The sequence below is a fragment of the Schistocerca gregaria genome, chromosome 6 (assembly GCF_023897955.1).
Source record: "Schistocerca gregaria isolate iqSchGreg1 chromosome 6, iqSchGreg1.2, whole genome shotgun sequence".
NCBI classification, from domain to species: domain Eukaryota; kingdom Metazoa; phylum Arthropoda; class Insecta; order Orthoptera; family Acrididae; genus Schistocerca; species Schistocerca gregaria.
Window position 1 is genome coordinate 498,950,301 of NC_064925.1, and position 24,987 is coordinate 498,975,287.

At 36.9% G+C, this 24,987-nt stretch overlaps 1 protein-coding gene across 8 annotated transcripts in view; it reads right to left on the reverse strand.

Annotated features, from left to right (window-relative positions):
• Nucleotides 1-24,987, reverse strand: part of LOC126278050 (uncharacterized) — a 420,814-nt gene that overhangs the window by 48,138 nt on the left and 347,689 nt on the right. The window contains exon 13 of one of the 8 annotated variants that reach the window (XM_049977854.1): nt 24,935-24,978. The exons of the other annotated variants lie outside the window; for them this stretch is intronic. Within the exon in view, the coding sequence (XP_049833811.1) occupies nt 24,935-24,978 (44 nt within the window). The remainder of the gene's footprint in view (nt 1-24,934; nt 24,979-24,987) is intronic. 8 annotated transcript variants of the gene reach the window in all.

A 24,987-nucleotide genomic window follows, 5' to 3' on the forward strand; every position in this document is an offset into this window, starting at 1 on the left:
CAGGAAAAGAAATTAAATTCCAATATGAGTTATTGTTTCCAAAGCAAAGAAGTGAAATAAAACTTATTCATTATTGATATTTTGTTGTTATGTGTGTTGGATATTTTCAAAGTGTTAGGTGCAGTACAGTACATCACATTTGTATAACATTTTAAAGAGAAACATAGTAGAATGCATAGGCCTTCATTTAATTTATGTATAAAATACTGCCTTGTCATTTTGGTACTGTTGATTAATTTTTGTAACACAGTAAATGGAACAAAGTTCTGTCATCCATGAGTATTATACTAAACAATTAAGCTTTAAACAGGCTCAATATTTTATCTCATTAACTATCCAAGACTGTGTCCAAAATTATTGAACATTTACATTGTTGACCGTTCTTTTTTCATATATTAAGGATTTTAAAATATTTTCTGGCATGTTACTGCTATATGTACTGCATAAATATGAGAAAAATTCTTCTCCAGTCCCTCTCCATAAATACTGTAGGTGTGCCGTACTGCAGCTACTTGTTGAAGTTTTAACTCTTTTTTAGCCACTGTTGCTTAGCCATTTTGCCCTCCCTATCAATCTCATTTTTTAGAAATTTGTATTCTTTTACACCCATTTCATTTGCTGCACTTATATAGTTTCTCCTTTGAACAATTAAATTCAACATCTCCTATGATATCCAAGGATTTCTTTTGGGCCTTGTCTTTTTACTTATTTGATCCTCTACTCCCTTCATTATTTCATCTCTGAAAGCTGCCCACTCATTTTCTACTATGTTCTTTTCTCCTGTTTTAGCAAATCATTGCTCAATGCCCCCTTCAAAATTTTCAGCAATCTCTGTTTATTGCAACTGATCCAGACCCCATCTCTTTCATCTCCTACCTTTCCACACACTCTTCAGTTTTAATTCACAGTTCATAACCAATGAATTATGGCTAGGGTCCACATCTGTCTCTGGAAATGTTTTACAGTTTGAAATCTGATTCCAAAATCTCTTTCTTACCATTACATAATCAATCTGAAGCCTTCCAGTGTCCTCAAGGTCTCTTCTGAATATACGATCTTCTTTCATGATTCTTAAACCAAATGTCAGTGATGATTAAATTACAAACTTTCCCCCAGTCCGTATTCTCCACTCTTTTTCCTTCTTTCATCTCCCTACTCCTGAACTGCCGTCAAACATCACAATTAAGCTTTCCTCTCCCTTAACTATATAAATAATTTCTTTTATCTCATTATACATTCCTTCAATCTCTTCAGCAACTACAGAGCTAGTTGGCATATAAGCTTTTTCTTCTGTGGAAGTGTTGGAAATATTACTATACAAAATATTACTATTCAGAATTGTTATTGTAAGAAAAACAGTTTTGTTTGCATCAAAGGATGTAAACATTTCTTACAGGTCTGTATGGCCTGTGGCAGGTTTCTTCATCAAAATACTGAATATTTCAAACATAAAATTTTGAATCTAGACTAAGACTCCAAGACCCACCAAGCGGGAAAGCACCGGTAGACAGCCACAGCGAACAAAACACACAAACACACACACAGAATTTCCAGCTCTTGCAACCGACGGCCGCACCCCAGTAAAGAGGGAAGGAGAGGGAAAGACAAAAGGATACGGGTTTCAAGGGAGAGGGCAAGGAGTCATTCCAATCCCGGGAGCAGAAAGACTTACCTTAGGGGGAAAAAGGATAGGTATATACTCGCGCGCACACACACACACACACACACACACACACACACACACATATCCATCCATACATATATATATATATTTTGTGCTAACCCCAATGCACAGCTAACTTTCATGATTGATGTGAGCGACCTGCAGTGGGGACTGTGCTTCAGAAGGTGATAGACTGGGTGCCCTAACCGCTAAGTTTCTTTTGAGAACTAGCCCCCTCACAGTCAATGTGTGTCTGTGTGTGTGTGTGCGCGAGTATATACCTATCCTTTTTTCCTCCTAAGGTAAGTCTTTCCGCTCCTGGGATTGGAATGACTCCTTGCCCTCTCCCTTGAAACCTGCATCCTTTTGTCTTTCCCTCTCCTTCCCTCTTTCCGGGGGAGGGGGGGGGGGGGGCGGCAGTCAGTTGCGAGAGCTGGAAATTCTGTGTGTGTGTTTGTATGTTTTATTCATTGTGCCTGTCTACCAGCGCTTTCCCGCTTGGTGGGTCTTGGAATCTTTGATTTTGATATATTTTTCCCATATGGAAGTTTCTTTCTATTTTATTGAATCTAGACTAATATTCACAGGTGTTATTAGAAAAAACAGGAGAAATTCATCTACTTAAAAAATGCACCTGTACAAATATGATACACTATATTAATGTAACTTAGAAAACAAACAGCCAACACTTACACAAAATAACTTCTTGTTTACACATGTGTGGGTATTGTCAATGACTCCTTTCTTTAACACTGTAATTAAATATGAAACTTATCTATATTTTAACACATTGTCAAGGATTTGCAAAAAACATATATACAAGAGTCTTTTAATAAGCTTAACTAAGGTAGCTACAGTCAATCATCGCCAAGCCACAACAGAACCACAGTAAAGTGCACTGAGTCACTGCTAGCAAGTGGTAAAATCTGCCTCTTCCTAGTTACACTTGTGATCAGTCTGTTGGGGATATCATGTCTCAACTCATCATACTGTCACTTGTATCAATAGTTCAGAATCCACTGATTTTATGTAGTTTACTGTTCTGATTTCATGAAAAGTAATAACAATGTGAACTGCAAGCTCATCACTATACATGAGTTCATGAAACTATGTACATTGACTGTAATTTAAATTTCAGTCATGTTGCTGCATCCATCCAAAAGTTTACCAGCCTCTATTTATTCAACAACTGAATCACAGAATAGACGTACTATGAGGCACTAAAAGTTATGCCTACCCCCTTTTTCTACTGATTGGACTACTACTGTGAAAGTGCTACCATATGTCTGTGCATTCACTGGCATTCATGTAGTCACACTATAATTTCTCTTGAAACTGCCACAGCTATGTGAAGTACATCTGCCACTAATGCAAGATAAAATTTAGTATTCAGATGGAGGGAACATTTCTTTACCTTCAGCAACTAACTAAAAAAATAATTAATTACAAACAGATTTTAAAAAATTAATATTTACAATGTTCAGGACTGTCAGATGAAACCACAAATCTGGTTAGATGAACAAAAGATGAAAAATGTGTGAAGGGTTCCACTATGTTTCATAAAGTTTTTGTCATAAATTGGACATGGAGTACAAGTGTTAATATGTTTTTCAGAAAGGCAGAAACAGTCTTACTAACAAAGTAATCGAAGTTTACTTTTACATTTTTTGCTACTACAGGCCACCAATGTAGGAAACAATTACAAATTTTCAAAATCAATTCATATCTTTGTAGAGAGAAAATCTGTGTATCTGGTCATTGTGTAATTAAAATGGATATGCCAGTCTGCTGATAAAGAATTAATGAACAACAGAATGTATCAGGGAATTCACTTCATGGAAGCACTAATATGAGGAAATTGATCAAGTCAAAAATAAAGAAAAAAGGAGAGGTTAGAGAATCAAAGTTAAAATACAGATTCCATTGTTTGCATTGTATCTTCAAGTTCTGTTATCACACCAGTTTCCAATAATGGAAGTTTTAGATAAAATAGTCATTCTTAACAGGAAAATATGCTAAAGCTCAACTTCTGAGTTCTCTAGTAGTTTTATATTTCTGCAACTTCTCTGGCTAATGTATACTTTTTTTTACTTTGTGGTAAGTCAACCAATACTGCCATGCTCCTCTTTTTGCTCAGCTACACACACAGCAACCTAGAACACTACATCCAAACTACAGAAAAACAATGTGCTATAGTTTAGGAATTACAAGAATAAGGAGCAAACAATGCTTGTACGTTAATGTTACGTGTCATGCAATTTCTTTTATACACCCAAAACTAAGGATATAAGATTGGAGATAGTTTCAGCACTTGATTAGTCTCCATCTACATCAATTCTCTGCAAGCAACTATGAAATGCATGGCTGAGGGTTCGTTCCACAGTACCAGATATTAGGGCTTTTCCCAGTTCGATTCATGTATGGAATGCAGGAAAAATGATTGTTTAAATGTCTGTGTGCATGCTGTACTTAATCTGATCTTATCCTCACAACCCCTATGGGAGAGATATGTAAGTGGTATACTCCTACAGTCATCACTTAGAGCCAATTCTTGAAACTTTGTCAGTAGACTTTCTCAGGATAGTTTACATCTATCTTCAACAGTTTGCCACTCCAGCTCTTTCAACATCTCAGTGACTCGCACCTGTACGTCAAACAAACCTATGACCATCCATGCTGTCATTCTCTGTGTGTATTCAATATCAATTCTAATTAGTCCTGCCTGGTACAGGTCCCACACAGTCAATCAATATTCCGGAATGGGTTGCACGAGTGATTTGTAAATAATCTCGTTGGTAGACTGATTGAACTTCCTAGTATTCTACCAGTAAACTGAAGTCTGCTAACTGTATGAGTCTATATGATCATTCCAATTCATGCCCCCTACTAAATATTACACCTGAAGTATTTGTACCAACTCTGACTCACTAATATTATATTCATAGGATAGTATGTTTTATGTTTTGAAAAGTATATAATTTTACATTTCTAAACATTTAAATTAAGGTGGCAATTATTGCACCACTTTGAAATCTTATCAAAGTCTGACTGAATATTTGTACAGCATCATTCAGACTGTACTTTGTTGTAAGTAACTGCATAATCTATGGAAAGTCTGAGGTTGCTATTAACATTGTATGCAAGATCATTACCATACAACAGAAACAGCAAGGGATCCAACATACTTCCCTAGGGTACACCTGAAGTTATTTCCACACCTATCAATGACTCTCCATCCGAGACATCATGCTACATCCTCCCTACCAAGAAATTCTCAGTTTGGTCATATACTTCTGTGATATCGCACATACCTTTGATAATAAGCATAGGTCCAGTACTGAGTCATGATTTTCAGAAATCCAGAAATGCTGCATCTACCTGACAGCCTTGATTCATGGGTTTCAGGACATCAAGTGAGAAAAGAGCAAGTTGGGTTTCACGGTAATTGGTCGGAAGTTTTGTGGATCACTTTTGCTATCCTTCTTGTGGACTGATGGGACCTGCATTTTTTCCAACTACTTGGCACAGCTTTTTGTTCAAGGGACTGATCATAGATTATAGTTAACAGAGGTGCTAACCCACCCACGAATTGGGTATGGAATCTGATAGGGATTCCATCAGCCCCTAGAGTGCTGTTCAATTTTAACAATTTCAGCAGTTTCTCAATGCCACTGACACTAATATCTATTTCACTTGTCTTTTCAATGGTACAAGAATTAAATTGGGAAAACACTCCTGGGATTTCCTTTGTAAGGGAACATTTGAAAACATCTCTGCTTTCAACTTGCTGCTCTCAATTTCATTTCATTTCATGTCCTTGAGTGTCTAGACATTAACTTTGGTGCTGCTAACACCTTTACATATGACTACATTTCTTGGAGTTTTGTGAAAGATCATTTGACAATATTCTGCTGTGGTAATCATTGAAGATTCACACACTCTTATATTCACAGCCAAATGTGTATCATTCAGCATCCCTCTATCTACAGTACTAAATTTCGTATAGTAACTATTATCCAGTAGAGTCTGTTTCTTTGGAAGTATATTTATAGTGACTATACACCATGGAGTATTTCTTCTATTATGAATTTTTCTAATGGCTGTATATCTTCCCAGACTTTTGAACTTGAGCTAAAGTTCCTCTACATGCTTCTGTCCTGAGCTAAAAGTTTCGGGCTCCTCATTGAGATATTACTGTTTCTCGTTGTAGTTTACTGAACACACGAATCTTCCTGCTTATTTTAGTTGCCCGTTTAAGTTTTGGTATTCACTGTTGCCACAACTGCCTCACAATCACTAACATTAGTTCCAATGCAGACACCCTCAGAGAGGAAGGCATTGGACTGGGCTGCTGCATAGGCAACTGCTTTATATGGAGCGACCGAGCTACGACCCTACAGGTGTCGTCGACATGCATGTCATCGCTCTATTGTACTCAAAAGTATTCTGAACACAGAAACAAAGAGTGGCACAGGACAGGGTGTCACAATGAATGATTTGAAAGGATGTCTTTGTGTATTTGTAGGCTTAATTTTAGAATTGTTAATAATGATACTTTCAGTCACGGTAGGTTGGTTTACTGTTACTAATATAAGAGCTGGCAGTAGTACTGCTGCTGCAGGATTGGGGAGTTTCTATTCTCTTAATGTGATTGCTTGTCACACTTATCATATTGGTGAGATAGCTAATAAAGACTTTGGTATGTTGCTATTAGGTCTAATATGTTTTGATCATGAGTGGGGCTCTGAATTATCTACACTATGAAGTTTTCAGAGAAGGCATTTTGTAACATTTCATAGGATGTCTTGTCATGTCCACCACTAACAAAACTATAGTTAGCCCAATTGATTAATGTCTCCTCTGACGATGATTTACAAGTGAACTGAGGTTTTCTCTAAAGTTTTTGGTTACATCAGGAGGAGAATCTGGAGGTCAGTAGAAGGACTCAACTACAATTTTATGCTCATCCTTGATACTGAGTCTTGTCCTATCAATCTCCCACGCAGCTTCAATTTCTATCTCAGTGGACTGGAGTTTCTCGTCTACTGTGAAAAATACACCACCTCCATTTCCCATTTCCCTATCCTTTCAATATACCCTTAACTTTTCCCCAAAATTCTCACTAGTGTCACCTTCAGGTTTTAACCAGCTGTCTGTGCCTAATATTATGTGAGCTCAGTGCTTTTTTGGAGTAGTTAAAAACTCTGGCACTTTGTTGTGGATGGTTTGGCAGTTAACCACTAGTACTTTGATATTATCCTCTTTGGGTGCCATTTCTTTGAATCTTGTACTGATACTTCTAGACAACTTCTGAGTTGCCCATAGCTATCATTATTTGGATTGGATGGTGAGTCACTTAATCTAAAAAACCCTTGTGTGCACTCCACACACAGTCTGCTAGTTGGGTAGCTGCCTCTGATGTGTAGTGCATCTGTTCTGGGGACAATGCTGCAAAGAGTAAGCTTCATTGAAACTCTGCGAGCAAGAATGGTATTCTCAACTCTCTCTGCTAGTCACTGGAATGATCCAAGAATAACCTGGGAACCCAGACAATACAAGATATAAACATGGAGCTGTTTCTGGGTGTAGTCAACCACAACAGTTCAGGTGCTGCCAACCTTTTGCTACAACCTGCACTAAGTGAACACAGCAAAGAGGGCTATGTGTGCAACACCATGTTTCACAGGCAGCATTATTGAAATGTGTCTGTATTTAAGTGATGCTGAAAGTAGCTACAGGCACTTCATGTCCTATTCTTGCCACACCTTGTCTACTTCAAGTGCTATATGTCTTAGTTAATATTACTGTGGTATGGACTCTGTGTTTGGATTTGGACTTCTGTTTGTGGTTGTGGACCGATGGTTTGAGATTTGTTGCTGGTTTATAAGATTCTCTCTCTCTTTAGACTGTTTATTTACACTACCAACAATCACAGCTGTGCTTGTATTTATTCTTGAACAAATTGATCACCATCTTTCATTGTTTACAAGTGATCCAATAGATACAATAGCCACTGTGGAAAACTATTTAGTAACTGATTTTGGGATAGGTCTATAAAAGAGTGTAGCAACCACATAGGAGTGTTAAGATAGCCATGCTAAAAATTGATTGAATATCAAAAATGATTAACAGTGAGCAAGGCACAGTACTAAGACAAGCAACTCAAATGTATTCATAGCCTTTGTTATGTCTGCATCCTTTGACATTGGCCTTAAAACAGACAATAATTTCAGATAGTTTTTTTCTGTAACATATAATGCGGCTGTGATTCTAGTGCATATGCAGCAACTCTCATGTTGTTTAACATTAAAATGCTCCATCGATCAACAGTTAAAATAAAAGATATAAAGTTGTGCCTCATGCCATCCATGTTTTTCAACACACTAATTGTTTGCAGCAATGTAGTGGAAGGTACTCACAGTAGCCTCTCAAACTGGTGACTCATGTAAAACACATTGCCTGCACAACTCCAGAAAAAGATTACATCAAGCATCCTGTGGTGTCACCGCCAGACACCACACTTGCTACGTGGTAGCCTTTAAATCGGCCGCGGTCCGGTAGTATACGTTGGACCCGCGTGTCGCCACTATCAGTGATTGCAGACCGAGCGCCGCCACACGGCAGGTCTAGAGAGACTTCCTAGCACTCGTCCCAGTTGTACAGCCGACTTTGCTAGCGATGGTTCACTAACTTCCACGCTCTCATTTGCCGAGACGATAGTTAGCATAGCCTTCAGCTACGTTATTTGCTACAACCTGGCAAGGCGCCAGTATCCGTACCATTGACATTGTGAATCATGTACCATAAAGAGCGACATTCTCCGTTAATGGATTAAAGTTAAGTATTCCACCAGCTACATCCGTTTTTCTCAATTCTAATTCCCTTGTCATGTTCCAGACCTCACGCCAGTCTGCGTGAGCTAAAACGCGTGCATTTCGGCCTCTTTTACTAACCCTGGTTGGCTCTCCTGCCAACCACAACACATCCCACCCTGACTGCTTCAGTTCTTTGAATTATGCTAAAATATCATCTGTTGCTCTTAATGTCTGTAACTTTACTTCAATACAGTGAAAAGCATGGCACTTCTGAGTAATGACATATCTTTAGTCTAATCTCAGTTGCTAGGTGGAAGGAGTGAAAACATTTACGCATGACAACTACCTACAGCATAGCTATGTATCAATGAATTTTAGTGGTGTAATATCCATAGTACACACTGTGAAATGAAAGGCTGCAGAGTGCTGTAAAAATTGGGAAAAATCTTTAAAGAAATTCACTAATATTTATTGCATACCTCTGTTGTGCAACCTTAGGAAACCACAGTTTTATGATATCTTAAAACCAAGACACAAATATGGGCCCTTCCCTTATGCGAGGAATACATTTACCAAGTAAGCTATACGAGCACAGCCCACAGCCCACTCTGACAGCTTGAATTCTGCCAGTACTACCCCCTTCTAGTTTCCAAACTTCTTAGAGGGGAACCCTCCACATACAAGTCACAGTGCAGCATACAGTTCACAATGTCACAATGTCTGGTCAAGATGGAGGAAAGTGTCTTAGCTCCACAAATGTAAATGTTAATAGTGAGAAAAGTGTGTAATATGTTAAAAATGCTGTGTTCTTTCTGATCGTAATTCATTGTGTGTCATGTTATTACTCAAGGAGCAGGAAGTTGGAAGGTGGAAGGTGGAAATCATTTTTTCCGCTCACAGGCGGTTACTCCAGTACTGTACTGTTCACTGTATAAACATGCCCATTTAAAGATTTCTGCTAAACAAATTACCCTGCCAAATGTTTACAGTTAATAGTATAATACACCACTTCAGTTAAATTATTGTCCAAATAAAGACAATAAGATTATGTCTTAAACAGTTTTCTTATTAAATTTGTTCATCACTGCAACACATTTAACATCCACTGTTTTCAAGATGGCATCATTTGCAAATCATGATATCAGAAACTTAATAAAGATAATGAAAGGTGATGAGGAAAAGTGTCTCTGCTGCAAAAAGCTTATCGTAGACAGTGGCAATAAATTTATTATAAGTTATATTATATCAAAAATGCAAGTCAGAAACAGAAAAACTCTTTAGTGACCTCAGTCTGCATATCTAACTATGAAAACTCTCAGAAACACAAGAAACCTTTTGCTCTTATAAGAAACATGTGACAAAGGGTGTTATGTGCTTTAAACACAAGATAACATACCACAGTAGCTGTGTGAGTGCTGTCCCAAAGCAGAAAATCTGGGTATGTGCAAAATTTGACTACAACTTAAGCCAAAAAAGACAAAGTCATCAACTTAAAACATAAGCATTAAGCAGCACTTAAGAAACATGAAGGAAATAAAATGAAACAGCATGCTACATGCAACAAACAAAATAAGAAAGTGTATGGTGCATCACTTCTAGTTTCAGCCTCAGAAGCTGATCTTTGTAAAAAATGTAGTAAAACTGTGAAATCTGTAATAAGTTGTGAGCAGTGCAACAAAAGATTTCATTTTTGCTGTGAGCAAGTGGATCTCTCAGTGAAAAATGAGAAGTACCTTGCTATCAAACAGAAATATGGTGATTGTAAGTACAAAAAGTGGAGGAAAGTTATTCTTATAAACAGTATTCAAGATGTGAAAACATGTAAAACAGCAAGGGTAATGAAGTAAAGTTTGTGCAAGCAAACCTTTTGAAGTGCCTGTGACGATAGACAGTGAAAGAGCAATGAGCAATCAAGATCACTTGCAGAAACTTTACATTCTAGCAGATAACCATGGATGGGAAATCACTTCACTTGTTAACGAAACATCAGATGTGAAATGAACGTGTCTGTTTACGCCTAGTGCCTGCCTTTCAGACATAATTATGAATGTTTGCTCTGAAGAAATTATCAAGTTGATTTCAAATGACTTCGTAGTACTGTTTGGCATTTCTAATGACATAAACTAGAATGAAACATCAGTAGCCTAGCTGGGAATCGGAGAAGCACCTCACTCATACATCTCACATAACCGTTCTCTCCGTAAACATAACGCACCGCCACAATTTGCCACCTTGGTCTTGGGTAAACAAAGAGATTACTGCTAAAACAATCATTTTTCAAGTACATGCAAACAATTCAAAAATGTTTTCATTGTTGATATTTGTGAATCTGGTTAAAGAGTTCACACTTCATGTGGACTACATCAGAATAACATAGGAAAGCAACTTGTGACACAAAATTTACTGTAAGTAATCACAAGGCACCAATGAATTTCTGAAACACTCTGTACCATTACCAAAATCTGTAACAGCAGCAACAACAACTTCAGCACTACCACCACCACCATCATCAACAACAACAACAACAACAACTGACAGAAGCAGTGAAAACAACATCAACACTAACAGAAGAAAAACACAAAAATTAGAATCGCCATCATTAGAACCAGCAGCAGATCAAATATTAACACTGACAGCAGCAGCACCACAAGGAGAATCAAAGAAGACTTCTGTACTCAGAATCATGAAAAACCAGAAATACCAGCAACAGCAGAACCACCAATAACAGTATCATCAGGACAACACTGCTTAAGGAGGAGCCAGAGGTCTAGTAGGTCAACATCAACTTCATACAGTGATGATTTTTTATGGCTTCATACCAAGAAAAGATACAGAATGTGACACATGAGCCTAAAAATTTACATTTAAGTCACAGCAGCTTCTTATTTTTAAACATTCAGGGCCTTGAAAGTATAAAGTTGAAATATTGGAAGAATCATTAACACAAATTAAGTATTCTTCACGCTGTTTATCTGAGTATTGGCTTACACAAGAACAAGTAGAATATACAAACTGAATGATAATAAAAATGGAAACAGTTTCTGCAGATCTCAGCACCAAAAGGATAGTCTATTTCAGTAAAATAGACTTTAGAGCATTTCATCCTTTATGGGTATCATACATGAAGTAATGAAAGTTATTTTAGAATGTATATACTATGCCTCCCCCTCCCCCACCCCTTCCACCCGACTCAGATGAAAATACTACTTTTTTAGATAACTTAGAGTGATCTGTTACATAACAAAGTGGAAATGATATTATAACAAGAATGGTGGAGTGGGGGGGGGGTTATGTATTCAAGCTTTGATTAACTTGTAGTGTAAAAACATTATTGAATATCCTAAGCCAGCATAGTTTCCATTATGTTAATTCAAAACCTACTAGACTAACAGCATGTTTAGATACTGTCCTCATTAGCGGTCCTCACACATATTCCACTATCGTGAAAGAATTTTATTTCCTCAAATTACAGTATGTTAACAGTAGAGTTAAAACATATTATAAAAGTGGACATGAACATGTCCCCAAAAAACTTAACTAAGTCTAAAAATACCTTAATACTAACAAAATACAATCTCAAAAACTAGTGCACATGCTCAAAGCAGACTGGAATTAATAATTTCTAAGATATGCTTCCAATGAAAACTCGTTTATGAAACCTTCCAAAATTATTTAACAAGTATCTTAAATGCTCATCTTGTTCCAAAGAAAAAAAATTACCAAGAAGCTGCACAAGAAAGAGTTATAGTTGGCTAAACACAGATCAAACAAACCAATGCAAAGCAACCTGGTCAGTAACCAATAATATTAAAGGTGTAATCTGAAACCCTTATAACCCAGTTTCAATACCAGCAGATACTGTGTAAGCTGTGCAGAGGAAATCAAGAAGTTTATAAGAAAATCTAATGAAACACTTGTGGATTACCTTAAGAACACAAACCTAAATCATGACCAGGCCAGATCTTGATTAGGCAACTTTAGAGAGGTAAACCTTGAAGAAATCTTGGAATTGTCAAAGACTTGAAGAATTCATTCAGTATAAATATTTTTAATATCTCAAATAGCCTACTGGAAGAAATAATAAATTACATTGTAGCTCCATTAACACACTCTATAAACGTGTGTCGTACAGAGTTTTTTTTTTTTTTCTGATCCCCTCAAATTGTCCAGCGTGAAACCAGTTTTTAAGAAGGAAAGCAAATCTGAACCTGCAAATTACAGGCCAGTTTCATTAATCTCAGTACTAGCCAAAGTCTTTGAAAGCAGTATGTATAAACAAATGTATTAGTACCTAAAACTGAGCAAGATGTTAAGTAAGTCACAGTTTGGCTACAGGAAAGGAAGATCATGTATGCAGGCTCTTGAACTCTTAGTCAGAGAAATTTTATCAATATTCAAGGACCATACTAATACATAGGTAAATTTCTGTGATCTGAGTAAGGCCTTCGATTGTGTTGAGCAGTATGTTTTACTCTCCAAACTAGAATACTACGGAATTTGTGGCAAAAGTCTAAAACTAATGAAATCATACCTCAATAAAATAAAGTAGGTGGTGAGTTCACAAAGTCAGTTATCAAACACACATGAGGTTCAACATGGAGTGCCATAGGAATCAAAATTAGGATCTCCTCTGTTCCTGGTACAAATAAATGACTTACCAGGTAATACAGTTACTATTTTTTGTCTGTAAGCTATGTATCTGAAGACCTTGTCAAAAGAATGACTTTGGTGAAAGAAGGTGCAGTATGCTGCTTCAATGCAAATGGTTTACTATTAAATGTAAATAAGATGCAGAATATGTGTTTCAATATATCAAAGACTGTGAAAGCATAAAAACAAAATGTAAGATTTTTAGGCATTACCAGTTGACAACAAACTAACATAGAAAATCCTTGTAGAACAAATAACAGTTTGGTTATCAAGAGTAATATACTTGCTAAGAGACTGATGTTATACCTCTGAATATGTAAGGACATCGTATTTTGCCTTTTTTCCAATCTGTTTTACAATATGGATTAATACACTGGGGAAGTAGTAAAAAATAAATGGCATTCTTATCATTCACAAGAAAGCAATTAGAGTAATGACAAGAGCAGATAGTAGACTAATTGCAAGCCTTTGTTCACTAACTATAAGATATTAATTGTAATTAATTTATATATTTTAGAAAGTGTTAATTACATACTCACTGAACTATCAAATTTAAGTGTAACAATTCAAAGACATGATTATAATACAAGAATGAGAACTACTTTGTTCTTACCACAAAACAGACTAGCAAAAACAAAGAGTAGTCATACCTACATGGCAATCAAAATATATGACAAACTGTGTAAACATGTAACAAACGTGACAATTGGATCACTTATGAAAAAACTACACAGCTACTTGCTATTTATTCTTTATAAGAATATTTTGAAATGCCAAATACAAGAATGTAAATATGTACCGTAAAATGGGGTAACTTGAAACAGTACAACTTGAAACAATTTGTCAGGATTTTAGTTTTTTTGAGATTCACAACACTGTGATGTTGTTTCTTTGGATAATGTGCATCATAAATTATGTCTAGGCTTCAAGGAACTGGAAATATTTGGGAGATCATTAATTAGCCATAGGTTAGTTGCTTTAAAAATTATTGAATACAGTGAATTTGAATCTATGAAAAATAATGCTGTAAGAGCTTCTTTCATACAGATAAAGTTTGATGTGCTAGTGAGTGAAACAAACATCAAATATACGTTTGTTCATGGTGAAACAGATGATTGCAGTAATATTTTATTACCAGTGATGTTGATTTTACAAAATATTTTTTAATAACATGTCCAGCATGGGGTAACTTGAAATATGACGAAGGAACAAAGAAAGAAGGAATTAAAAAAGTTGCACAAATTTTAAGCATTCATGGGAATGTATATACACTTAAATTTATGCGGAAGTCTACAAAAGCATGTAACATATTTTTATTTCTATCTGAAGATGATAAAATTGTTGTGAATGTTGAGGATATTGTGTATGAGATGGAACTACTGTTTGTAAGAAGTGAATGATACTGCTTCCCAGTGGAACTGCAATGAACTTCTCTTTTTGATACAACTAAATAATTTAGTTTTCAAGTTTATTGTGTACTGAAAAATATGATTTCATTTTTTTGTACTGTCATTTTTCATTTCTCTCGGTTCTCTCAGTTAATTATAACATTTTATGGAATGAAACTACAGTATAACCTCAATAGCACAAACTGGCTAATGAACTTGTGGTTAACGCGAAAAAAAAAATTTAAAAAAATGGTCCCACCAGGAATACATTAGTTCTTATGGTATGTTTTATAAGTTAATATGAATTTCAGTTAAGGTGAACTACGAACTCTGTTTCAGTTCCTAACATAATTAAATTTCACTGTAACACAAACTTCTGACCTTACAGTATTCTGAAGCATAATTTTTTTTCCGAAATGAATATAGGAAATGTAGCTACAAAGCTAAATATACTTAATGTTGACTCATTTTTAACATATTGTAGGTTGGTAGCCGCGATTATCACCTCAACAATCAGTGTATGCTGTACATTATAAGACATTCAATAATGTGTGCAGTAGTATTTAGGAACGTACTCAGTGCCAGATTTGACAGGTGTTCCGCTAGTCGTAGCCATATTGAGTTGGAATACTGAATAAAAACTACAGATACAACTGGTACCGTAGCACGCAAAAATGGCAAAGAGGAAACAGACAGCTCTAAATGTACAGTTAAAGCTTACAATTCTAGATGAAGTGGACCGTGGTACCAACAAAACAGCAATTGCAGAGCAGTTTGGAATAGCTAAATCTACTTTATCTACCATTATTAAGAATCGAGAAAAAATTATTAATGCTGCGGCATCAGGTTCTGGAAACATATCTAAATGACTTCATACTGCCAAGTATGAAGACATCGAGAAGTTGCTGCTAGAATGGTTCAATCATATACGTGCATGTAACATACCTTTAACTGGCTCGGTGATTCAGTCAAAAGAAAATGATATTGCTAAAGATATGGGCATCGAAGACTTCCATTGTTCTGCTGGTTAGTTGTATAGGTTCCAAAAGAGACATTCAATTTCATCTGTACAAATTTGTGGTGAAGCAAATAAAGTTGATGAAGAAAGCGCGAACAGCTGGTTGCATGAATTCAACCAAGTGAGGGAAAAGTATGCCTGGTGTGATGTGTTTAACATGGATGAAACTGGATTTTTCTACAATCCTTTTCCAAATCACACGCTGGGGATAAAAGGTGATAAGTGTCACGGAAGAGCACGAAGCAAACAATGTGTGACTGTTGTACTGTGCTGTAATGCTGACGGCACTGAGAAGTTTCATCCCTGGGTGATCGGTAAATCCGAGAAACCACGTTGTTTTAAAAACATGAGTAAAAACATAAACTTTACCTTGCATCTACTCTCATCACAAGAAAGCTTGGATCGAAGGCACATCATTTTGCAAGTGGCTTCTTCTTTCAACAGTCAAATGGTTGCTCAAAACAGACATGTTCTTCTTACATTTGACAGATGTGCTACCCATAATATTCATGATCTGAAACTATCCAAGATAAAGGTTGTTTTCTCCACCCAATGCCACAAGCCGCCTTCAGCCTTTGGACCAAGGCATAATCTCTCTCATAAAGAGAGCTTATCATAAGCGACTTGTAAGAGTTGCAATTCATGCTGCTGAAAACAATAGTGCAACCCCAAATTGGAATCTGCTTGACACAGTAAAAGCCACCACAGCAGCCTGGAACTCAGTATCGCCACCTCATATAGGGAGGTACTTTAACAGAGCTTGGAGACATAGCAACACTGAAGATGACCACGAGTTAGAAGATGCCACTTCACCTGTTAAATGGAGAGTTCAGCAGGACATTGCGAACCTTGCAATTAGTTTCTAAGAATTCATTAGTGTAGACGACGATGTTGCCATATGTGCTTCTGTGGAATCAGATGTGGCAAAAGCTGTGAACGAGGTGCAAGAAGGGCCATCAGAAGAAACTGAAGAGGAAGAGAATACAGATACCATTCCACCTATCCGTCAGGAGATGTTTACAGCCTTGGACTGTTTAGAACGGTTCACTTCAACATCCGACATCACTGCTGGGTTTACAGATGCTATCATTACAATTGGTTGTGAAATTACAAAACATTATCATTCCCATGAACATCAGTGAACCATGACAGTATTTTTTCCAAGAAAGTAACATACATAATCTGTGAGTACTTGTAATTTTACAATAACTTTATAGTGTTATAAGACTACAATACACATTAGTGTAACGCTGTACATGTATACTAATTAAAATCTGTGTTTTTCACTTAACACGAATTTTTTTAACATGAACTCCTGATTTTTCGGTCCCTTCGGATTTGTATTAATGAAGTTTTACTGTAATTTATTTTGTAAATATTTCATAAATTACCTCCTTTAGGAGCACATCATATGTATTATTATTTTGTCATTTGGAATAAACTTACCATAAAAGCACACAATGTGATTTCATTGTAATTAACATCAAATATTTTCTCTGTGTATTATTTATTATTAATTTATTATTATGTAATACCAAAACCTACCATAATCTTTCACTAATATTTTAAAAACAACCCTTGTGTTTCATGCATTCCAGAATGCTTTTAATATTAAATTTGTTAACAAAATACCTGAATAAAAGACCTGAGTCGAAACAAAGCCCCCATTGGAACTACTGACGGCCTTGGGAGAGCCAGTCCTGACAAAACTCTACCATCTGGTGAGCATGATGTATGAGAGAGGCAAAATACCCTCAGACTTCAAGAAGAATATAATATTTCCAATCCCAAAGAAAGCGGGTGTTGACAGATGTGAAAGTTACCAAACTATCAGTTTAATAAGTCACAGCTGCAACTATTAACGCAAATTCTTTACAGACGAATGGAAAAACTAGTAGAAGCCGACCTCGGTGAAGATCAGTTTGGATTTCGTAGAAAGGTTGGAACACGTGAGGCAATACTGATCCTACGACTTATCTTAGAAGCTAGATTAAGGAAGGGCAAACCTATGTTTCTAGCATTTGTAGACTTAGAGAAAGCTTTTGACAATGTTGACTGGAATACTCTCTTTCAAATTCTGAAGGTGGCAGGGGTAAAATACAGGGATCGAAAGGCTATTTACAATTTGTACAGAAACCAGATGGCAGTTATAAGAGTCGAGGGACATGAAAGGGAAGCAGTGGTTGGGAAGGGAGTGAGACAGGGTTGTAGCCTTTCCCCGATGTTATTCAATCTGTATATTGAGCAAGCAGTGAAGGAAACAAACAAAAATCGGAGTAGGTATTAAAATCCATGGAGAAGAAATAAAAACTTTGAGGTTTGCCGATGACATTGTAATTCTGTCAGAGACAGCAAAGGACTTGGAAGAGCAGTTGAATGGAATGGACAGTGTCTTGAAAGGAGGATATTAGATGAACATCAACATAAGCAAAACGAGGATAATGGAATGTAGTCGAATTAAGTCGGGTGATGCTGAGGGAATTAGATTAGGAAATGAGACACTTAAAGTAGTAAAGGAGTTTTGCTATTTGGGGAGCAAAATAACTGATGATGGCCAAAGTAGAGAGGATATAAAATGTAGACTGGCAATGGAAAGGAAAGCGTTTCTGAAGAAGAGATATTTGTTACCATCGAGTACTGCTTTAAGTGTCAGGAAGTCGTTTCTGAAAGTATTTGTATGGAGTGTAGTCATGTATGCAAGTGAAACATGGACGATAAATAGTTTGGACAAGAAGAGAATAGAAGCTTTCGAAATGTGGTGCTACAGAAGAATGCTGAAGATTAGATGAATAAAACAAGAAACAACTTCTTTCTTTCCAGTGAATTGCCAATAAAATATGGTGTACCACAGGGCTCAATCTTAGGTCCACTACTCTTCTTGATTTATATGGACGACTTAGTTGAATATACGAGTCCCACAAAAACTATCCTGTTTGCTTATGACACCAGCATGGTGCTCACTGGATCCAGTCCAAAAACATTGCAGTCCACAGCAGAAAGTTCTACGAAAATACTTTCTAAGTGGTTCACAGAAAAACAAACTCATTATAAATACTGAATAAACTGTGTGTGACGAATTTCATTTAATTTCTCCAACTAATCAAATGTCTAGTCAAGCACAATTACAAATGATCCCCTAGAAAATCTGTCACAAAATTTTTGGGTCTATGGGTTCGGCAAGACAAAGTGGGGACACACACATATAAATGACTTGTCTAGAGAACTATCATCTGTGTGCTATAGCCTAAGAAATTTAAAGGCTACAACAAGTAAAACAACAGTACTGCAGGCATACTATGCACAGTTCCACTCACTAGTCCAATATGGGATCGTTTTCTGAGGATACTCAACTCACAGTGTAAAGGTTTTTAGAATACAAAAAAGAGCTCTAAGAATAATTTGTGGCCTTAAAAAGATGGAGTCTTGTAAATCCCATTTTACTGAGCTTGGTGTTCTAAATGTTTCAAGTTTATTCATTTATGAAAGTATCTTGTTCACTAGGGACTACATCCTGAAAACAGGCAAACTGTTACAGAACAAAAATGTACACAAGTATAGTACGAAATCAAATATACATCAAAAATATCACAGAACAACCACCTATCAGAGGAGCATAATTAACACTGGTGTGATAGAACACAATAATATACCAGAAGAAATAAAAAATGCTACTCTTCCAATATTTAAAGCTAAACTAAAGGCATTTCTAATAAAGCACTGTATCTAGTCTGTCAGAGAATTTCTGAATATGTAACAAAATTAACTGTAATAGGTACCTCTTTTTAATTTGCCTACTATACTATGTATAGCATTTTGATAAAACTGGACCAATAAAAAATCAAATAAAACCAAATCAAATCTAACACCTTCCCATGGTGAAACTTGAAACAGGCACAAAAATAAACTTTTTTGGTGTGAAATGATTCCAAAAAATTTTTGGGGGAACATCAGCCTTATCAACTACATGTCACCTGAAAGTGAAGTGCAAGAAGTGCCATCTAATAAAAAAAAATATAGGCACTGAAGAAGCCTAAAGTCAAAAATAGTTTCAAGTCACCCCATTTTATGATAATATTAATAAGCAAACATACTGACGGAAGTCTATTGTATGTACAAATGTTGAATGACTAATAAAGGATCTAAATCTAATCTAATCTAAATCTAATAAGATATAAATATCTTCTAGAAGTTTCTTACTGCTGCACACTCCACAGCAATGAGAAAGACTGAATGTGAAAATGTTTTTATGGCTAGAAGGAATCGTTTCTAGGATGCATTGTTGAGGTAGTGATGTAAGTCCTGCTAGATATACTGAATTGTATCCTTATGCACCAGTGCCTTTATCTAGTTTACCAGGAAGTTTCCATGCTGCATCCGAGTTCTCAAATATGGGGACCAAGTCTCACTGCTGCCCACAGTTTGTTGTTGTGGCACCTAACCCAAGTGGTAATGTGTGCTGTGATCTGTTTCACAGCTATATTAAGATTAGCTGTGTTCTCAGATAGCTTTAAGGAAGTGGTAAGGAGGTTATTAAACTTAATTTGTGCATACAAACCCAGTAACCCATATGGTAAGTCAAAACTAGGAAAGTGTCACATTTAGAAAATTCAAATCAATTTAAGCAGAACATATTACTCAATTTTTTGTAGTCATTTTGCCATTACGAGGGCATACAAACAGAATTAGTAATAGCTTGCAACCACAATGGATACTACAACTATGTCAATAGAATTCTCAAAAGTATTCTGTTGTGGTAAGCTCAAAAGTTATAAAATTTGATTATTTGTCAAGATAAGTTAACTGAATGGGACTTAGAAACCTGATACACATCCGTATTCTGCAAACCACTCTGAAATACGTGGCAAATGGTCCTTAGCATGGCATTACATGTTAGCTTTTCTTTCTATTCCAGTCGTGTAAGTGTGGGAGGACTCACTGCTTATTCTTAAATGTCTCTATGCCTGCTCCAATTAGTTTATCTTATTGATGCATGAAGGTGCAATGACACAAGTCAGGAGCAGTGCAGGTGCCACAAGGACATTTCCAATGAAAGTAGGACTACATCAGGGATCTGCTCTCAGCAGCCCAATAGAAAAAGAACGAAGAATGAAGTGGGAGAAATGAGAATGTTAAGGTGGATGAGTGGGGTGACATGAAAGGACAGACTATGAAAAGAGTAGATCAGGGGAACAGTGAAAGTGGGGCCCATGGGGAGGATGATCCAAGAAAACAAACTAAGATGACATGGACATGTGCAGAGAAGAGGGGAGTGCTAGATGGGGAGAAGAGTTAAAGACCTAGAAATCGAAGGATTAAGGAGAAGAGGGAACACCAAAACTGAGATGGAAAGACTAAGTTGTAGGGGACCCAGGGGAGAAATGATGGCTCAGAGAAGAAGCACTGGATAGGCATTTATGGAAGAGAAGGATCCACCAAAGCAACGCCGACTCCTCATGACATGGGAAAAAGCTGAGATGATGATGATATCTCCTTGATGCATACCAGAGTGATATAGAAAAGGTTGAAGTATATAGCTAGATTCTTCACTAATAATTGTTCTTCACATTTTCTAAGTAGGGTTTTGCAGAGTAACTTGCACCTATCTTCAAGAGCCCACCAATTTAGATTTTCTTAAATATTTCTGCAATACTCTCTTGTGAATCGTATGAACCTATGACCATTCATGCCTCCTTTCTTTGTACACATTCAATATCCCCTACTGGTCCCATCTGGTATCATTCCCACAGATTTGAGTAAATTCTAAAATGGTATGCGCAAGCAGTCTCCTTAGTCAACTGACTGCATTTTCAAAGTATGCTACCAATGAATCGAAGTGTGCTGACTGCCTTACCTACGACCGTACCACTGCAATGACTTCATTTCATATCCATACAAATTGTTAGACCCAGGTAGTCTTATGAGTTGACTGATGCTAACTCGTACTGCAGTCATGAGATACCTCTATTTCCGGTTTTTAAAGTGCATAATTTCACATTTCAGTGCAATTAATGCAAGTTGCCAATATTTGCTACACTTTGAAATTTTGTCAAGATCTGACTGAATATTTCTACAGCATGATTCTCAGTACTTCATTACAAATAGCAGCATCCTCTGCAAAAAGTCTTAGGTTACTATTCATATTGTTTGCCGCATCATTAATATGTACCACAAACTACAACATGAACATACATCCCTGGAGTATACCTGAAGTTACTTCCACTTCTCTCAATTACTCTTCATTCAAGTTAACATGACGTGACATCCCTACCAGAAATCTTCAATGTAGTTACAAATTTTGTTTGATGTCCAATACAACAGTGCTATGTTTATAATGTTGGTGTGGTACCAAGTCAAATGCTTTTTGAAGTCAAAACATACTGCAGGCAAAAAGAATGCTGTTTACTTTTAGCAATTTAGCTGTCTCACAAGCCACTGACTCTAATTGTTATATCACAAAAAATAAACTGGGGCATTATGTTGGTTTCTTCATTAGTAAACGAACATTTGAAAACAGGATACAACATTTCTATTTTTGCTATACTGCCCTTAATTACATTTCCTGTGCCTTTTGTGAGTGTCTGGTCACTAATTTTGGGGGCACTGACAGCCTTTATATACGATCAGAATATCTGTGGGTTTTGATAGAGATCATTCAATGAGATTCTACCACAATAGTCATGGCTTCATGCATTGCCCTGTTGACAATCAAATGCTTTCATTCAGCATCTCTCAAATTATGTCCCTGAGCTTTGTTTTTCAGAAGTTGCTGTTTCTTTAGGATTTTCTTTCCTAAAACTTAAGCCACAGTTCTTATGAGTCCTCCTGCCCTGAGATAAGTGTAGAGTTCCTATTTGAGATGTGACACATAACTTACTAAACATATAAATCTTCCTAATTGCTTTAGTTGCCCTTTGTATTTTATTAGTCAATATTGTTCCAAATGCCTCATTGTCATTCACACCAGTTTCAACATGGGCAGCCTCAAAACGGTCAGGTGTATCTTTGCCATTTATACTAATACACTTCTGTTCCAAATGCCTCATTTTCATTCATACCAGTTTCAATGTGGGCAGCCTCAAAACGGTCAGGTGTATCTTTGCCATTTGTACTAATATATTTCTATCATGAGTGAATTCACAAACTATTTGACCTAGATAGTTGTAAAAGAAGATTTAATGTTTCACAGGATGATTTGTCGCACTCATCATTTACAAAACTGTAACTATCCCAATTGATTGTTGGGATGACTAAAATGGTTACATTGGGATGATGAACCTGGTGGTGGACAGAAAGATCCACTTACAGTTTCATGCCCACCCTTGGTTCTTGCCCAAACAATCTCTCATGCAGTGCCTATGTTTCTCTCAGGGGCTTTTGAGTTAATTGTCTACTGTCACTAATACACCTTCTGACATACACTTATATTTACTCCACAAATTTTACTGCTCTTGATTCTGGGTTTTAGCCAATATTGTGTACCTAGTTTTATATGTGCTCCACTACTTTTTAGAACTCTACTACTTCCGGGACTTTGCAGCAAATGCTTCAGTAGTTGATCACTATGATTTTAATCGTTTCATCTGTGGAGGGGGGGGGGGGGGGGAGGCATTTCTTTGAATCTTAGACTAACAGCTCAGGGTCAGCATCCTGGGTGGCAGCTCGTATTTATAGTGCAACCCTGACTCATGTAGGAAAACTCTTCAATTCTCAATCTATGGTGTAAGTCAAGAAAGTCACAAGCTAACTTAGTCTCAGAACCTTTGAAGTCCCTCGTTAAAGCCTTCTGCACCACAAGATGATTCCCTCTACTCGCCTCATAACCATAAGGAAACAATCAGTTCTGGTAGCAATGCTGCAGATTGTGAGCTTTGTAGAAGCTTGCACCAAGGCTGGTGTCCTCAACAGTCTCTGTCAGGCAGATGGAATGATCCAGATATGACCTTGAATCCCAGATGACAGGTATTATTCATTCCAAAGTGAACCATGATGTGCAGTTGATTGCATCTTGTTCCATCAATGGCTGCCAGAACATAGTGTTGAATAAGGACTCCCCACAGTGTGCACAAGGCGATTCTTCACATACCTTGCTGCTATTTGCTTCAGGGATAACATTATTTGTCCTAATGTTTGGACTGCAGATGATTAATAGACTTCTAACCTTTTGCGACTTTCTTCCTCCTGACACAGATCACAGCAGGCTCCCCAACAAGTGAGATGCATCTTACTGGGCTCAGTTTCAATTTTAGTGGAAGACAACACCTAAAATTCATTGGGTAGCAGGATGAGTGTAGTACCCTAAATTCTCACTGGTCCCTGTCTTCCCTGTACAGAGGTCACAGGTCTACCACTGACATGCTTCTCTCACTGACAATCAGTGATAGATCCTGTACTTCCTCCAGAGTAGACAGTATCCACTGCAGAAGACAATACATTAAGTTGCTTTGGTATCAATGGCTTTTCAGCTAACACACAGATTCGACACAGGTTCCAGTCTGCTTGATAGCTCTCACCTTAGAACTGTTTACGAATGAATCAATGTCATCATCAAAATCATTATCATTCTTGCTTTCACTTAAAGATTCCTCTAAAAGATCTACAATGTCTCCCTCAGAAAAGACTGTACATGAAGAACTAGCCATCTTGCACCTATAACCTGAGCGTAACAAAACCTTTGTTTCAACACGACTGCTATAGTTTGACGTCGGAGTTAGCACAGATATCCTTAGAGGGCAGTACTATGCAATATTAATCTACGCTACTGGCAGATTGAAGAATGGAGCATGTGGGAGGTACGAAAAATCGTATTGAACAAGGCTCGACATCAGAGTGGAAAACAATGTTGAGTGTCACTCACTGTTGGAGTAGGAAGGATAAAATCATATCAGAAATTAAAATTTTGCAATGGGATTATACCTAGGGGTAATCATTACCCCTCATATAACAATGAGAGTACATATTTTCTGATCTAGAAAGACTGTTATACCGTTGGACAGGGCAAGTAACAATCTGATTGCTTTTTCAGACACAAGTTCATTGTATGGTATGACAGATAGCATATCATCCTGTTCTCACAGCTATCGGTTATATCCTTCCTTTAATTGTGCCAGTTGTTTCTGCTAGCATGCCATTCGATATTACTGTATGCAAGAAATGCAAGCATACAGGAAGCACAAGGAACATAGCAGCGTGCAGTGCCACATTCAGTCTTAAATAAATCTTATGTCCATGCAGAGAGGAAACTGGAATATTTATAATGGAGATGAGTTGCATGAATCTGCTGAACCTGTGTCCTCATTGTTGATGTTGAGAGGATTCACATCATTACTCTTGCCCACAAAACAAATCAGGGAACACTCTGTAAAGGGATCACATTATGATGCAGAAAAGTTTTTATAGTCACCTGGAGCCGCATGAGCCTTCAGTGATTGGCCTCTGAAATATTTGCTGCAAATA